This window comes from Miniopterus natalensis, chromosome X (genome assembly GCF_054644295.1).
Source record: "Miniopterus natalensis isolate mMinNat1 chromosome X, mMinNat1.hap1, whole genome shotgun sequence".
NCBI classification, from domain to species: Eukaryota; Metazoa; Chordata; class Mammalia; order Chiroptera; family Miniopteridae; genus Miniopterus; species Miniopterus natalensis.
In genome coordinates this window covers 27988275-28007108 of record NC_142103.1, presented here as the reverse complement: position 1 = coordinate 28007108, position 18834 = coordinate 27988275, and the positions used below count along the sequence as shown (strand labels likewise).

At 42.3% G+C, this 18834-nt stretch overlaps 1 protein-coding gene across 1 annotated transcript; it reads right to left on the bottom strand.

The window, feature by feature from the left end:
* Positions 1-2011: 2011 nt before the first annotated feature.
* On the bottom strand, positions 2012-10842 carry LOC107524016 (nuclear RNA export factor 2-like). The gene is given in 19 exon segments (XM_016195745.2): positions 2012-2198; positions 2746-2818; positions 3369-3411; positions 3513-3628; positions 3734-3792; positions 3922-4029; positions 4171-4226; positions 4307-4378; positions 4800-4836; positions 6664-6773; positions 6952-7059; positions 7178-7266; positions 7413-7482; positions 7601-7681; positions 7796-7900; positions 8009-8092; positions 8690-8843; positions 9073-9250; positions 10737-10842. Coding segments are annotated over 19 exon segments (1836 nt in total).
* Positions 10843-18834: the final 7992 nt, after the last annotated feature.

The window sequence follows — 18834 nt, the reverse complement described above, 5'->3', positions numbered from 1 at the left end:
GTGTTCATGCAAACACCTGTTCATGAATGTTCGTAACAATTTTATTCATAATAGTTAAAAAGTGAAAACAGTCCAGATGGCCTTCAACAGGTGAATGGTCAAACCAACCAGGGTACATGCATGCCATGGCATACTGCTCAGCAATAAAAAGGAACAAACCATTAATACACTTAACTTGGATGGCTCTCAGGGGAGTTATGCTGAGTGAAAGAAATCCCTTCCAAAAGGTTGCACACTAGGAGATTCCATTTATGTGACATTTTTAAAATTACAAGAGTGTTTGAAAGAGGTTAGGATGTGGGGCCAGGGAAATGTGCTCTGGTATAAAGGGTAGCATGAGGGAAACTTGTGGTGATAGAACAGTTTTGCATCTTGTTTGTGGTGTGAGTCACAGAATCTACATGGCTGGTAAAAGTGCATGGAAATGAGTGCATGTAAAACTGGTGTAATCTCAGTAAACCCTGTGGACTGTACCAAAAGCCATTTCCTGGTTTGATATTGTACTATACTAATGCAAGATGTTATCATTGGGAGGTGAGTGGAGGGAGGGTATACATGACCTCCTTGCACAATTTTTGAAGCTTCCTGTAAATCAATAGATATTTAAAATTAAAAAGGTAAAAAAACAACACAGGATTTGTGGTAAAAAGAAAGTAGGTACACACACTCAAAAACTTTGTCAGTGACACTTTAGAAATAAAACAAGAAGCTAATAAAAAGGTTAGCATGGTTTTAGACTAGTGAAATGATTAATAAATCCAAATACTACAATAAATATGGCACTCTACTTGGTAAAGCTGTTGAGTTTGTTTATAGAAGTGAGTGTCACAGCTTGTGAGTTACTCTGAAGTCGTAGAGAGAGTTATCAGGGTACAGGGAGAAAAGCTTGGATTTTAAGGTAGTCCAGTAATGGAGTCCCTATTCTATAATTTTCAAGCACTGCAAAGGCCTGATGTAAATGCTAGAGACTGACATAAATGAAGGGGAAGACTGGACCTTCTGGTCTTGGCCCCGTTGGCTCATAGTTGGGACAGGGAAGGAGCAATCCAAGACACAAAACATACAATGTGCAGCATAACTCTTTAATATGGAAATAAACAAGGATCAGGAATGGGCAGAGTACAAACTGGCAGGCTCCAAGGTAAACTGGCTTCCTGGACAGTCGGGCTCCAACCTTAGTAATGGATGTAGCCTCAGGTTGGAAGAGAGACAACAAATATGATGAGGGTGAAAAAGAGAACACAGAAGGCCTCCTTTCTCAGACTTTGCTTACAAGATCCTAGGTCACTGCATGAAGGCCTCTTCTGGGATCTTGCCCTTCATCTAGAGAAAGTCAAGAGAGATCATTGGGAAGATAGCAGAGCAAGGAGCACTGAGATTCATCCCCAGGCGACCTGACTTCTGCCCACTTAGCCTTACTGAAGGCCTGGGGATCGGTTTCCTTTTACCTCTGAATTCTCAGACTTCACTTTTTAATGAGTAAAGAATTTCAAGTTCTGATATCATCTTGTCATTGTACTAAAAGCACATGTGGTGGGGAAAGACTCATGACCTCTGTTAGGACCAAAGTGGAGACACTTTGACCACACAATGTCACTGCTAAATCTAGGCCACAAAAAGAATCCTGCAAGTTTACCAAGCTGTATGCACTGGAATGACCAAGTGGCACTGCATGTAATGCTGAAAAAGCAGTGAAAAGACAAATATCAATAATAGCTTATGGCCTACTGAAATTCAATTGCTTAATATACAGATCTTAGCAGGAATAAGGTAGCTTAACATATACTTAGAGGAAACTACGTTGGAGCTAATAATAAACAAAGGAAGTATGAAAACAGTATGTACAGTAGGAAAACTGGGTTTTACAATATATTTCAATGTATTGGCATAAAACTAAAGTATTTTCAGATGTGAACTTTTTTAAAAAATATATATATATCTAAAATAATTACCTGCAAGTTCCCACTATTCAATCCTCCCAGCTCCCTCCTATCCCCATGCCACCCATCACTCACTTCTGAGACCACTAGAGGCTCATCCCAGATGGGGTGGAGGAAACCTCCACAGTTTCCTGCTGCTCCTGAGACAGGGTGGATCCAGTGCCACAGGAGGGTGTGGGCACTTGGGTGGACAACACACTCTCAGTCTTCTCAGGGGTGGCATCCCTCACAAACAATTCATCATTTATGATACACAGGCTGGAGGGAAAATGTGCATTTCAGACAACTGATGTATAGACAACCCCACACCTTCAACAATGATCCTGCTTTGACTGCCACTCAGCAACCAGATTCCTCCCACACCCCTTCTGTACCTGAGTCCCAGATCCCCTGCTTGGTAGCTCTGCCACTCCCACTGAGTCCAACCTGGGATAGATTATCTATCAACTTCATTAGATTTGTACTTCAAATCCCAGTGCATTTACTCCGTTAAACAGGCCAAGGGAGAGGGCAGTCTAATCCCATTTTTAGAGGAAAACATAGTATCACAGCAAGGTGATGTGATTTCACTAAGGTATAAATCTAGTGAGTGCCAGGGTCACGAAGAGGAAACGAAAGAAACCTGGATACTTTCAGTGTTCTAACTCCAGAGCCCATGCTCTTACCGCCTTTACAGGACTGTTTCTTGGGTCAACCTGCTGGCTTTCCACAACACTGAGAACACCCAGAGGACACTAACTGCCACATTCCCACAGCCCTGAGCCCAGGTTGGGCTGTGTTTGCCTACACAGAGGGGAGCACTCACCTGGAATTGTTGGCAGGGGTAGCGATGAAGGTCCGGGTGAAGGCACGCACAGAACCCTGAGACCTTCCTTCCACTTCAACAACAAGAAACAACAATATCCCCTTGGAGACCCACATGTTTCCCTCACACAGTGTTCCCCAGTCAGGGTGGACTCCATACTCATGCCAAGGGGAAAACTGATCCCTGGGAGACAGGGTGTCAGGAATAGGGAGGGTAACAACAGGAGAAATCTGGTCCCACTGACAGGGATCCTACTATGTGGTGGGCCCTGGGACAATCACTTCACAAGTTCATTTGATTCATTTTTTGCAGCTACCCAAGAGGTGGGTATTATTAGCTCCATTTTGCAAATGAGGAAAATGAGAGGTTAGGTAATGGGCCTAAGTTCCCATAGTCAGGATCTGGGATGACAGCCATCAAACCCCACACCTGTGTCCCCAAAGCCACAGCTGTGCTCGGCTGGCTGGCATGGATGCAGGTCAGAGGAGGATAGTTTGGGGGCACACTGGAAGCAGGAGAACACAGAGGGAATAGTAAGGAAAGGGAAGGGATAGGGGAACCTCTGAGACTCCAAGAGGAGGGAGCAGTGGGGCATCTGGAGAGAGGAATCTACACAAACTCACCTTCCTTGAACATCCCATTGACACAAAAGAAGAGCAGGCTTTCCTGAAAGGGAAGAGCGCAGGTGCTCAGTCACCCTCTGCACCACCTACACCTACTCACCTGAGGCTTTCTGGGTCTAACTGGGGGAGGAAGTAGGTGCTCACCGAGTGGGACCACATGTCTACCACGAAGGAGTTGACATCATGCTGAGTTTTGGGCAACACACAGAGAGAACACACAATGTCACGTTTTGTATGTTTCAGCAGTTGAAAATGCAGGGCTGTGGGGGAAGGATGGCAAATGTCAAGGTTGCCACACCCTGGGCCCTATGACTGACCCATTCACGCCCCCTTTCCCTGCCATATCTTCCCAATCCCACACGCACCAGGGTCCTTGAGGTTCTTCATATTCCTGTTATCTTTGAAATATTCAAACATGCTGCTTCTAGGAGAAAAGGGGGGAAAAACCAAACAGGGTGTGGTGGTCCAGCGAGTATGGGTATTTCCATGAGCTAAGTAGTTTCTCCTGGGGAGACACATGCCCCAAAATCAGAAATGGAGCTGTGATACTCACCGGGCTGGCTCATCCGGAAAGAAGGGAATCGTTAGGGAGAAGCAGGCCTCGTCATGATAAACACAGAGAAGACAATGTCGGTCTCCAGAGTCATAGATCAAGTAGTATCTGTGAGGGGATAGTGAAGACAGTCTATCTCTATGGACTGGACCTCAAAAGGGACGTGAAAACTCTTAGGAACAGATCTGTGCTTCGTTGGCTCAGACTGTCCCAACTCTCTCCATTCCTAGTTGTCCCCGGGGAACTTACTGCTGCACAAATTGCAGGACTTGAGTCCTCAGAACATCAGATCCTTTACAGCTTTCCTAGAATCAAAGATATTTGAGACCACGTGGCTGATAAAGCCTCCCTTACAAGAGCCCAAGTGTTGATACTTCCTCCTCACCTTTACTAAGGGCTTCATTAGGTGGGGTTTGTCAATGGCAGTGGTAGTTGGTGGAACTAAATCCTGGCCATCCTGGAGAAGGGAAGATAAGTTACAAGTGCAGACCAGGGAGGTGGTCCTGGGTGATTAGGACAAAGGATGGGCCCCGGAGACGGTGAAGGTAAGAGGTGAGCAGTGACAAGGCACTGAAAAATACATGGGCAAGATTCCAGTGGGCATCTGCATCTTGAGGTCCTGGACATCTCTACTGTTTCATGCCACTTGTGTCCCTCCCTCCCTCCGTCCCTCCCTCCCTCCTTGTCTTTCTTCCTGTGTATGTGTGTATACTCTCCCAGAGATCATTCATATTCATGTCCTTTTCAGGAGTCCATGTCCCTCCAAATGGATAAGGCTCTGATGCAAACATTTAATCTTGGCAAGACACAAAGGGCTTGAGGGCAGATGTAGAGGTTGTCAATGTTAGTAAGAGATGATGATGGATGTAGGCACTTACCAAGCGTAATAACTTGGGGAAACATTTCCTGATGGCACTGTCCAAATCCAAAAATAGAAAGAAGTGGTTGATAGTTTGGGCTGCAAAGCTTCCATTTACTTAAAACACTGAAGGCCTGAACAGAGACAGGTGTTCTGCCCACCCAGAAGCCACCTGGGCCCTCCTCAGCCTCTGATTTCAAGGCTTTTGGATCCAGTCCCCTGCTGAGCACTGACCATCTGCCAAATGGAATCTCTGAAACGCACAGTCCCATCTTTTCCACATCTGCACTTTCATTATCACCTCCATTCCTTCTTCCATCCTTCACCATTTCCTTCCCCCGCCACTCTCTCCCTCTCCTTCCTCCTGGTTAGCTCCCACCTAGAGGGCCCTGACTCCTTCTCCAGAGCCACAAGACAACATATGGATCCCAGACTGGGGGGCTTCTTCCCCCTCCTTGTCTCCTTCCCTCAGGTCCACACTGATAGCTCCAGAGAGAAGAGGGAATAAGGTGGGGGCCCAGGGCTCACTTACCTCACCGGGGGTACAGCATCCTGGAAGAAACAGGACATGCCCCAAGGATGGCAGGCAGGTAGGTGAGGGAGGGACTAGGAGGCATGGAGGGAAAGGGAGGGGGATAAAGATAGGAGAGAAGATAGGAGAGGAGATTGCAAAGGCTAGAAGAATAGAGACAAAGATGAAAAAGAAAGTAAACGGAATGGAAAGAAGCTCTGCCCTGGCAGTGGAGGTGAGGGTAAGATAAGAAGAGAAAAGAAAGGGGGAATGGGTTCCCTGCAGCAGCCCTTTCTTTCATCTGCCCCTGGGTGGCCCTGGGACCCCAGGGAGGAAGGGAAAACATGCATCTGTTGGCCTCAGGACCATGGGATATTGGTTGAGACTTTGTAACCTGTGGGACTCAATCTGAACTGAGCATGGGAAACACACCAGCCACAGGATCAGGAGACCTTCCCCAGAAAGAGTAAAGGGTCAGGCCCCAGCTGAGCTTGGAGTGGGGGATCTGTTACCCCTTCTTATGATCACCACCTTCTCTCCTCATGGCCCCTGTGCACCTATGCCTGTTCTTAATTGGTTCCTTGACTGAGAAATCCTACCTGTTTCAGGCTACCCAGGGCTCCTCTGAAGGACCTGGCAGATGATGTGATTGTGTGCAGGGAGCGGCAGTGTCCCTGAGAAGGCTTTTCTGTCTCCTCAACCCCCTCTGCACTCTGCCTTCCGGTGCTGCCTCAAGAGGCCCTCTGCTCACTGCCAGTGGCTTACTTCTGGCCCCTCACTCAGGAAAACCTGGATTCTATTAAGGAATGCTCATCCCTGATATTTCACTAAAGGAACAGATGTCATAACAGCTGTTCCCACGGACTGAGCCATTGACACGAGGTAGGAAAGTCTCCATGTCAACCTGGGATTCTAGGGGAGACACTTTACATGCAAGGGAAAGAAGGTTGCTCCCAGAAAAGACTTAGGATACTCTGTATCATCTCAGAAGCAGGAAGGACTGTCTCAGCATGAGTCTGGGATGGAGGATGTTTCTCAGCCCAGATCAGCAATATCTGCCTCGAGGTTCAGCACTCCTTGTCCTAGTGATATGGGGAGCCCTGGATCTTAGAGGACAATCTTGGTGGGCATGATAGAGAAAACTAGATGCAGAGTCTGGAATCAGACCCAACACCATGAGAACAGGTGAGCAGGTCAGAGGAAGGGTAGGAGACGTCTAAGCACAGGTGAGGGGCACAGAGAAGAGAAGGTAGGTCCTCTAGTCCTCTCAGATGACCAGGGCTGCCACCTTCTGAGGCAGGCACTGTGAGGGGTAGTTTATGCTCCCAGGAGTCAAAGGACCCCAGGAAGGTTGACAGGGGGTCACACTGACCTTATGTAAGTGAACTGGTTTCTAAAGGTGACACATAAAGGGTTTCCTTCAAGCCACAGCTCTTCGAGCTTCAGACCTTTGATCTTGCTTAACTCCCAGGTTGATTTCAGCTGAGAAATACAGGGAGGAAACTGAAAAATAGTCCCAGGGAAAGAGGGACATCCAAGCCACTGAACCCAGAGCCCCCTCCCTCCCTGCCCCACAGGTACCTTTGCCTGCCTACCATCATCACTCTGATGACCACTACCACCCACTCTCAACCCAACTTTGCTCTGTTCCTCTTCTCACCTCATTTTTGGAGAGGTTCAGAATCTTGACTGTGGGGGCCATCTGTATAATATCAGACAGGCCATCCAGCTGGTACAGTCTGTTATTGCGCAAGTTCAAGGACAACAGCTTTGGGGAAGAAGAGTTAGCATGATGCTTACTATCTAGGACCTCAGAAACAAATCTGCCCTCCATCCCATCTGTTCGACCCCCTACTATAACACCAGCACTAGGTCTAAGGCCTCACCTCAGGGAAATTCTTTTTGATGATCTGTAGGGTGGCAGTCATACAGTTTCTCCGATTCAGGATTATATCAATATCAAGACATGCAAAGCCTTCAAGAAGATGAGAGTCCAGAATCACAAGGCTGAGAGGGGTCCAGGACCAGCACCAACCCCTCCTTCATTACCATCCTTAAGTCTCCCTCCCATGCAGAACCCTCCACCCTCACCTATCCTAGAATTACTGTTGTCAATTGTACCTGGGTCAAAGCGAAGCTTACAAAGATCAAGAGCTTTCTGGGACACATCATATCGTTTGCTCATGGCCACCTACAGAAGGAAATGGAGAGAGAGCTCTCTGTCAGTAGTGCGAACAGGGCAGTCAGGGGTTAGAGGAGGAATATGTGGGTCTGAGTGTGGGTATACATATATCTTGAGTCTGCATTACCTTTAGCTGCTCCATTTCTTCTAGATCCAGCTTATACTGCACAGAGTAAGGTTCAGCAGAAGTATTGACATAGATAGGTATCTGCAGGAAGAAGAGGTGGAGTAAGTAACAGGAGCTCTAGTCCTACAGAAAGTGACCAGCTCTGCCTGTCCTCCTGCTCAAGGACTAAGCACAGATAATGACCTCGACACACACCTTTTGGTTCTCCTCATCACAAATCTTGTAGTTTATGTCCTTCAATGCAGAGGCAGCATTAGCATCCTGGACAAAGAACCGAGCCTTCTTTTTCACATAGTGAAACTACAAGGATTGAAGGCAACAATAGTGTCAGAGGACAATGGCCCAAGCTGAGCCAGGTCTCTCCCCCTTCCCTGTGCCCCCTCATCTGGCTTCACCATCCTCTCTTACATCCACTGGAGTGAAGGGGACACTGCAATGGCTCTGGATTGAATCCATTAGCCATGTCTTGTCATACTTTCTTCCACAGGGAACCTAAGGGTGAAAAGAAGGGTATGAAGACAGGAGGGACAACATAAAAGAAGGCTGGAGTACAGACCCAAAAGAACACAGTGTTCTTTGCCTACCTTCTCCTGAACTTTAAAGGGCTTCTAAAAAGTGAACACTGGCATGATTACTTATGTTTGTGCCAAATATGGAGTTCTTAAATCCATTATCTCTCCATTTAAAGCTCTCCTCCCCATAATCAACTTAAGAGTTAGACATTTTCTTCCTTTTATAAAGTCCCAGGAGATGCTATCGAGGACACTGCTTGCCCCTCTGAGAAGTTTTCCAGAGACTCAACCCCCCATCTCCCACACTCAGCTTGAGCCAAACTGAGACATCCAGTGTGGACTTGCTCCATTTCCTTGGCTGTAGTTTCACCTTTCCCTTAAGACAACCTCCTCTGTTTTCCATAGTCACCTGTTTCCTTATATTGCTTCTCTGAATCTGCCCTTAGATGAGTAAGTAATAAAAAGGGCAGATTGTAAACTGTCCCCAGCAAAGTACCCAGTGTCTCCACATGAGACCAACATAGTCCACCTGACCTTTCTCTCTGAACACGCCATACATTTTTTTCAGGACACTCACTGTGACCTTGAACCAGCTCCCCAGGGTTCGATCTGGTGTGTCTTCCCCCATTTCACTCCTGAGATGTTTTCTATTAGTCCACAGAGTAACATGGAGACCGCCTTCATTATGCCATTGCACTCTCCTCTTGTATTGTCCCATGGTATAGGGAGTGCTACAGGGGAAAAGTGGAGAGAAAAAGGGTGGCCATGAATGTTAAGAAAGTCTTCTATATATCCTTGCATCTCTGACATCAGGACTACAATTAGGATTGTTCAACCATGATTTCACTTGTAGCATTCTTCAGTTTTCCAGTGAGAGAGGAAAAAGAAAACCATGGACAGAGAAGGAGTTGCACAGTCCCATGGGCTGCTACATGCAAACCAGGCTGCCGGGTCACTTACTGTCTGACTTGGTACTTCTGCACTCCCCTCATCTCCACGTTTCCATCATCCTCCTGGAGGTGTGAAGGCTGAAGTCCATACCCACCATATTGATGATGGGTCCTCTTGCCAAAATTACCTCGAAAATAACTCCAACTTTTCTTTCTTCCTTGAGGTGAATAACCACCATCATTGTCTTCTGAAACAAGGAACAAAAATTCAAGTTTGAAGTCATGTCTGTGGCCACTTACCATGTACCACGTCTTAGGTTAACACCATGTGAGGGCAGGGCAACAAAGTGCCAACCTGCTGTAACAGACCAATCCCACCAACCCCAGAAAGGAAACACCGCTGCCTGTCCAGATACAAGAGCCTTATCTGACAGATGCTAACAGAGGAGAAATGGTACATGGTGTGGAAGGAGGAGAAAAAGCAGGAGGAGAGGAAAGGGAAGGAGAAGGAGGTAACTGTGTTGAACCTTTTTAAAAACGGAGCAGGACTTATAAAGAACAGAGGTGTATGTGTCCATGAGTTAGAGTAGACACCAGCTGTACATCAGGAAGGCTGTGCTTCCTTTTCTGGTGCAGTACAAGCTTTAATATCAGGTGGAACAAAGGTACCAGGCTCCTAAACTGTCCTCCTCCCTCCCACCTTGCCCGCAACAATACTCTATTTGAAACATCCAGAGTGAGCTTTCTCTTCGCCCAGTCTGAAATGGCTTTGAGTTCAGGAGACAGCTCTTTCTAACCTCAGCTCTTCTATAACAAGTGTCTGAATGATGAACTGGAATGTTTCAACTACCATTTCCAAATCTCTAGGGATTCTTTTTTTCTCTTTCTATTATTGATTTCTAATTTGATCCCTCTATGGTCAGAGAACATACTCTGTGTAATTTCAATTCTTTTTAAACTTGTGGTTTGTTTGATGGCCCAGGAGATGGCCTGTCCTGGTGAATGCTACATAGACACTTGAAAAACATTGTACTCTGCTGCTGTTAGGAGAGTGTTCTATTTGTCACGCGGATCCTGATCATTTGTGCTATTCAGATGTCCTATATGCTCATTTTCTCTCTCGCAATTCTATCACTTTCTGAGAGGGGATCTGAGGGCCCCAACTATCATAGTGGACTTGGCTATTTCTCCTTTCAGCTCCATCAGTTTTTGCTTCGTGTTGTACTCTTTGGCTCTGTTGTTTAGTGCATACACACTTAGGTCCATTATGTTTCCCTGGTGGATTGTTCCTTTTACCATTGTGTAAATCTCTCTTTAATAAGTCTCTTGTATGTTTTCTACTTCATTGGAGATCGTAGCCACAGGTATGCTCATAAAATGTCTTGGTTATATTGCACTGGGTATTCACTCCTAGGAGTTGTGCTGCTGTCCATCCCCCCCCACACACACACTCCTGCCAGCACATGTAATTTAACATGTGGAAGGATCTGGCAGGTTTTTGGCATCTACAGAAATAAGATAATCTCAATTCTCTCTCTCATATGTGGATTCACTAAGGGTATTTTATTTTTACCACATTCAACTGAAACACTGTACCAGCAGACAACACTCTTGATCTGGGGGTCAGGAAGATTACGGGAATTAGACAGTTAGAAACCATCTTCCTGTGGAGTCTCATATTTAATGTTCTCTAGGTTTGTGTGTTGTACCTTTTGTACATTCATTACTCCATACTGCCTAAGGGTTTCTTATGAGTAAAATTCCGTTCATTGCTGATAATTCCACAATGTACTGATGACAACCAGGCCTCAGATGAACTCCTCTGGGGTGGGGGGGTCATTGCTGTCACTGTGTTTCCTGCTCTCAGGATAATCCTATAACTCACAACCTTTGAGACCTTCCATGCGTGGCACTGAAGTGAAATTGCAATATTCTGATCTCTTATATCCTTGCTGATTTTTAAAAAAATGTTTTTAAATTGAATTTTTAGAAAAAAAGGGGGGGAGGAGAGAGACAGAGAGAGAAACATCAATTGGTTTTCATCCCAAACGCACCCCAACTGGGGATCGAACACACAACCAAGGTATATGCCCTGATTAGGAATCGAACCCACAATCTTTTGGTGTACGAGATGACACGCCAACCAAATGAGCCTCCAGGCTAGACACACATTGTGATTTTTTTTATTGTTGACACATTGTGACTTTTATTTGCATCTCTCTGTTGGTTTGTGATGTTTCCTTCTATTCCTTGTTTGCGCATTTTTTAAGTTATGAAAGGGTATTGAATCATGAGAAATGTTAACAGCTGATGCCAGAACCTTCTTCCATGTACCCATCTGTTTTCTTTCTCATTTTCCAGGGTACTTGTAACAATGAATATAAATAACACATATTCTTCCCTTGCTAAGCTGTGCTAAGTTCCTGACCTAGTAATAGCTAAGTTACTTATGAGGCTTATTAAGTCACAGGCATTTCTCCAGGTGTTTCCAGTATAGTTCCATATATTAACTCAATTTTGCAAATACCTCACGCATGACATAGAGACTATTACTGTCCTCAATTTCAGGACAAAAATTTATATGAGTCACCATAGAATTTATCATTAGGATTCAAACCTGACCAAGCTGACCTCAAATCATTTGCCCAGAACCAATAATGTGTGACTCTGTTAGGGCTGAAGTGAGCCCTGGGATGGGACTCACTCAAAGGCTGTTAGGCAGTGATGGGTACAGTGTCCAGGACCAAGATGCCCTGAACTCCAGCCACCTGTCAAAGAGACCCATCATTGCACACCGTTCCCCTGTGCTGTCTCTCTTTTCTCAGACTCTGGGGGAACTGTTTATAACAGGTGTGAGGTGGTATCTCATTGTAGTTTTGATTTGCATTTCCCTAATAGCTCGTGAAGTTGAACATCATTTCATATATCTGTTGGCCATTTGTATGTCTTCTTGGGAGAGGTGTCTATTCAGGTCCTCTGCCCATTTTTTAATTGGATTGTTTGTTTGTTTAGTGTTGAGTTGTATGTAGTCTTTATATATTTTGGATATCAACCCCTTGTCAGAGTTGTTGTTTGCAAATATCATCTACCATTCATTCGGTTGCCTTTTTGTTTTGTTGTTGGTTTATTTTGCTGTGCAGAAGTCTTTTAGTTTGATATAGTCCCATTTATTTATTTTTGCCTTTACTTCCTTTGCCTTTGAAGTAAAATTCAACAATGAAATTTTTAAGGTAGTTCTCAAACTTGTTTAAACAATTCAGCCACATGAGGAGATTGAAAGAATCACTACCACCAGTCCACACCCACAACACTTAAAGTAGAATTGGGGTCAAACCCAGGCAAACACATTTTTAAACTTTCCACATGACTGCAGTGTGCAATCAAGGTTGAAAACCACTGTGGTAAAATATCAGCTTTTGGTTTATGCTTGCCAGAAGTTCCTAGGAATGGCTGCCATCTCATTTTGTTGACTCTCCATTCAGTGTTGTTTTGGGGTGCTAGTGATTGCATTAGCTTAAATCAGGGACTGGCAATCTACGGCCCATGGGCAAAACCTGGTGGAGCCTTTAAGATAAGAATGGTTTTTACATATTTGAGCTGTTGCAAAATCAAAATAATAATATTTATTGGCAAGTGAAAATTATTTGAAATTCAGGCATCAGCACCCATACATTAAGTTTTACTGCAACACTGCCATTCTGTTTCTATTGCGGCTTTCACTCTACAATAGCAGAGTTGAATGGTTACAACAGAGACCAAATAACACACAGCCTCAAATATTTATGATCTGGCCTTTTCCAGAAGTGTTTTCAGCTCTGGCTTAGAGCCAGTGTCCTTAGAGCAAGTGCACAGTAACTCTGGTAAATGGCTGGAGGGCCCTTTGGCAAAGCCGAGGAAGATTTACTGTACATACTTGTGACTTCATTGGAGGGTCTTTCCTCAGTACAGTGGTACCTCGGTTTTCTAATGTAATCCGTTCTGGAAGACTGTTTGAGTCCTGAAATGTTCGAAAACCAAGGGATCAACAGCTGACAGCTAGGCCTCAGGATCTTGCATTCAGCGGAAGCTGTGTGGCATGTTTGACTTCTGAGGCATGTTCGAAAACGGAAGCATTTGCCTCTGGGTTTATGGCGTTTGTAAGCTGAAATGTTCTTCAACGGAGACGTTCGAAAACCGAGGTACCACCATAGTCTATTCATTCATGGTTTTTTGGGTCAGTTGTAGGAATTGAGTAAAGGACCATCATTCGCCACCAAGATGGCTCAAGTCCCCAGATCTAGAGTTTATAAATATTTTATTTTCTTATATTTTATTACAATTATACTCTATTTATCTTTATATTGATCAAGTGCAACTTTTGAGAATGTTCAGATATTTCAAGATCCAAGGAATCTTGTTGACCAATAAGCTACCTTCAAGGGTTACTATAGCTTAAATCAATGCCTCTGCCCTTCCAGCCTTGCTGACTATTAAGTTAAACAGCACTCACCTAGACCTGGGAGGTTAACTGCTTCTACTTGACCTGTGAACCCAGGATTCTAACATCCCCACTGAAATAAGGGGGCCATGTCAATGGCAGCTTCTGCCATCTCATCTGAGGCCATGGAATACCAATATTTCATCCTCTAACATCAACTGGATCCTTACTATTTTCAGATCTGCCCAGGTCAGATAACTTATACCAGAGCCCATTTCCTTTGGGGCCCTTTGCTTGCAACAAATTTTGGTTTCAAGTGCTCTGTCAATCAAGCTTCCCATTTGCTTATGACAGAGCTTATTCTAGCTATTTTATAAAAATAAGACATCCTTAGTAAAATATATTACATAGTATACAAAAGCTCTTTGAAGGTCAGATAAGCAGGTCTGGATATTGCACAGCCAGGAGAGGCCCACACACGCTATGGGACTGTTACAGCTAAAACACCACTGCTTCCTCTCCACTGCTTGACATGTATGACAGACACACTGAATTCCAGAAACTCTGCTGTGGCTGTCCCATAAATACCAGAGATCTCTCTCATCATACATAGCCGTCCGTGCATGTGGCTCCCACACTATTCAGTTCCAACCCCAAGTCTCACTACGGTGCATTTGTTTTACACACGGAGATCTGTTTGGGACACTAGATGCAAGGGGTCTCAGTACACACTTACACCCACCCACACACACACACTCACACAAGTCTCTATTCTTGTTTTAAGCTTTCCAGTCTCTATAGCACAGGAAATCATATGAGTGTTTACCAGTGTTGGACCACTTGCCAAGTTACCCAGTGCAGAGTATAGTTCACAGAAGCAATTTTATTTTGCTACTGCTAATGGTATATTCATAATGAAAATATTATTTTCTATTTGTTGCAATTATTTTGTATATCTTAGTCTTATAACCAATAAACTTGTTAACTGCTATTATTACAATTTTTGTAGATTCTCTTGAGTTTTATATGAAGGCAATTATACTTTTTTGTTTCTTTTCACTTCTATACATTTATTAATTTATGTATGTATGTATTTATTTCAGCTTAATCCAATACCTAGGAAACTCTGACATGGAACAGAAGTGATTTTTTATGAGTCATCTTTGCCACTTCTTATTTAAAATGGAATGTTTTTAATGTTTCACTATTATCTATGGTGCTCATTGTAGTATTAATACCTAGTATCAGTTTAAAGGAGTATTTTTGTATTCCTGGTTAGCTGAGAGAGTTATTGGTGTTCTTGTTAATCTTCAATGGTTGTTGAATTTTATTGTATGTCTTTTATCTCCAGAATCTTTGTGATAATCACCCTTACCTAACTCCTTTATCTTATTAATGTGTAATATTCCATTATGAATCTCCTAATGTTAAGTCAACATTGCAAGTTTGGGATAAACACAACTTTGTCATGCTGTATTATCTATTTTAGCCATTCCTGCATTTACCTTGCTATTATCTTATTTCTTTTTTCCCCCCCTTTCTATAACTAAGATAGACCACTAATTTTGCCTTCTCATGCATTGTTTCTCAAAAATACTCTTAATATTATTATTTTTATTTCTGCAATATAAAAAGGTTATGTTTTCCTAGAATTTATCCATTTAATATAAATTTTCAAATTATCAGCATATCTTTTTTATAATATTGTCTTAGCTTTTACATTTTTACTGTAAGTGCAAGCAGGATGCCTTTTCCACTCAAAAGTGGCTTATCTGTACCTTCTCATTTTCTTGAGCCATCTTGCCAGAGGCTTATTCTCTTAAAATTTGAAAGCACTAACATCTAGCACTTTTTTCAACTTTTTCATATCTGTGATCATTTCATTAAATTTTGCCCTTGCCCAGCCGGGCGTGGCTCCAGGCGATCAGGGTTCGACAATATGGGAAAGGCATGAGATTAATTTTATTAAGTATATAGCAAGTGAACAGTCTTTTCATCTACCATCAGATTTTCTTTTATAACTTTCGTCCTTAAATACATGGATGTCCAAATATGCAATACACTTATTTACTTGGAAAAGACACGTGGCTTACAGTCCTGGGGATTTAAATCAAGTCCTTCATGTCTATTTAATTCCATTGTTGGAATATCTGATGATTAAGGGAGATGGAATTGCAGCACTGAAGTAAAGGAATTTCTATTATAAATATATATGAACTTCATTTAAGAAGATAGTGTAAAGGTAGAAAAAAGTAGGAATAGTAAAAGCATGGACTTTGGAAAAATATATATATGTAAGGAATGTGGTCTGTCACTTACTGCTTATGTGATTTTAGGGAGTACTTAATGTCTTTGAGTTTCAATTCCATCATATGGTATTCAGTGATACTGTTCGCCAAGTGTTTTCATTTCTCCCTTGTTGCAAGCACCTGGAAGAACTTCGTTTCTTGCTTGACCTCCTCTGTATGGTGGTGATATGTATGTGGCTAGTTCTGCCTAAGGGGTGGGGCTGACATGTGTTACTTGGGGGCAACAACATGGTTTTGGTTTGAGATCCCCCCACTCAAGGGCCCTCTTCCCCTGAGGGACAGTCACTGACAATTTTCTAGATTGTGGCTCCTTTGTCAGTTTGGGTCTCCAAGTTATTTCAATAAGAATTGCTCAAACCCCCAAAACCCACCATCCTGTGATGGACGTGCACCTGCCATGGACATCTAGTATGAGTGAAGAATAAGCCACTGACATTTGGGGATTTTCTATTACCACAGCATACCCCAGCCTTTTCTGTCTCATATATCTCATCTGTAAATTAAAATAATACCTTCTAACATTTTTCTAAGAATTAAATAACTTATATGATGAGGTTATCACAGTGCTTAACATATAATAGGAACTGAAAGATGGCAGCTTTAATCATTAAATAATGATAAAAGGCTGATTTTGAAAAAGAGTGGAAAATTGGTATGAGAGATTCTGCATCTGCTCATCTTTACAGGTTAGTGTATCTTGCTCTAAGAGTGGCGCTGTATTTGTTGCTATATATAAGACTTCCTAATGACTTGCACACGTGCACTTATTTCTTGCTATCATGTTATGAGAAACATACTTATAACTTGGGAATGGGTAAAGAATGAACAAGTGGAAGGTTTAAGCAAAAGAGAATCTGACATGAAATAAGATAAAGAGTTAAAGAGCAATAAGTAGTTTCTTAATGAGAGGCATAGATTACATATATTGGTAAACAGATATTACATTGTTCTAGTAAACAAGGTATTAATGTGGTAGAAGAGAATTAGTTTGAACAGGGTCTTCTAAAATGTTTCCCAAAACACACCAGTACCTCAGTTGGCCGGTAGAAAATGTTCTATTCCCATATAAGTTGAAGAAACTACCTGCTGTAGACTGAATGTCTAAGTTCCCACTTAATTTCCAAAGTGATGGTATTTGAAGTTGATGGGGAGGTGCCCTCGTGAATGAGATTAGTGCCATTATAAAGAAGACCTCAGAGATCTGTTGCCCTTTCTGCCACATGAGGACACAGCAAAACAATAGCCGCTTAGGAACCAGGAAGTGGGCTCTCGCCAGACAATGAACCTGCCCATGTCTTGATTTTGTACTTCCCAGACTCCAGAAATGTGAGAAATAAATCTCTGTTGTTTATAAGGCACTCAGTCCCTGGTATTCTGTTATAGCAGCCTGAACAGATTAAGAGACTACCACTCTCTTTTGATATTCAAGTTGCATATTAGTATATTATTTTTTTAAAATATACCTTTATTGATTACAGAGAGGGGAAAGGAGAGGGAGAGAGAGAGATAGAAACATCAATGATGAGAGAGTCATTGATCGGCTGCCTCCTACACACCCCCAACTGGGGATTGAGCCTGCAACCTGGGCATGTGCCCTGACCGAGAATCGAACCCCGATCCCCTGGATCCTAGGTCGATGCTCAACCACTGAGCCACGCCCAGCCGGGCTAGCCTATCATCTTAAAAAATACTACAATGCAGAAATCCTTTTACCTTCATTTCTGTATGTCCCATATTTCTCTAATGGAAGATCACATTTTTGTTGTTGCTGCCTCTCGGACATAGTGTTTTGTAGAACAAACTTGGAAGTGCTGAAAGGAGAGAAAAATAAAGTGGATATACCATAAAACCTTGATATAATGGACTAATTTGGGTGAGGGTGTGTCCGTTAAAGCCGAAAGTCTGTTAGGTAATAAAGTAGGTTTTCCGAATACATATATTAAAAAATTGACAATTTTGTTAGTTTACTTGTTTTTACTTATGTAGACACGTTTGTGTAATTAAAATTAAATTATGTATGAAAGTTTAATTTCATAGAAAAGTTTTCTATATGTATTACTGTAATTTTAAATTTTTACTGAATAGGTCTGGTAAATGTGTGCATTCACCAGTCACTATGAGTAAACAAATGCACATGGCTGGAGGCTGGCTGAGCACAGGTCTGAAATTGGAAGGCATGAGTTAAAACTGCTGCAGAAAGCCACGCCACCTGATAACAGGAACAAGTTATACAACCAAACCAATCACCAAGAGAGATGCTGTGTGATCACGTGCTAATCTTTTGCACATTATTTATGAGCTGTGACTCTTGGATTTAAATATGTAGACTATAGTTGTAGATATGTAATATTTATTTATGTCAGCGAAATTACGACTGCTTTTTTCCAACATATGGCTTATTAGCTAAAATTTGTTAAAATAATAGTAAATTATTAACAAAAAAATAATCTGTTAATTTAGTTATAAGCAAATTTTGATTAAAAGCATTTTAAAATGAACAGGGTGTTAATTTTCACATATGACATAGAAGCCGGAATTTTGTCTGTTAAATCCAAAGTCCATTAAATGGAGGTCCGCAAAATTGAGCTTTTACTGTATTATAGTAAAAACAGTACAAATGATAATACTCTTTAACCACTTATCAAACAACATTTAAATCACCTATAGATGTAAACACAATCCTTTATTTCCTGAATTTTTCTCACTCTGTACCATCTACATGATTTTTACGAAATGTAATTTTACTTAATATGTTTTTCTTAAATAAATTCACTATTTTTTTCCACATGAAGAAAAGCAGGGAGTTTTCAAGGGGTCTAAGAAGCAAAGGTTAGAAAATCAAATGCAGATAGTGTTTTTTGGACTAGTTTAAACCATTTAGGGATCCCAAACACAAAAAGACTATGGCAACTCCCCTCACATGCATTTTTTTTAAAAAAACTACTGAGCATCAAGGTAAATATAAGAAATAAATTCTGAATCTTCACATGATACTACTTTCATACTTTTATTGAAAAAAATCAAATTTAAAGTTATTTCTCCTTCCTTCTCTCTACAGAAACAAATAAGGGACAGAAATTAAAATGATTTGGAATTGGCTATGCAA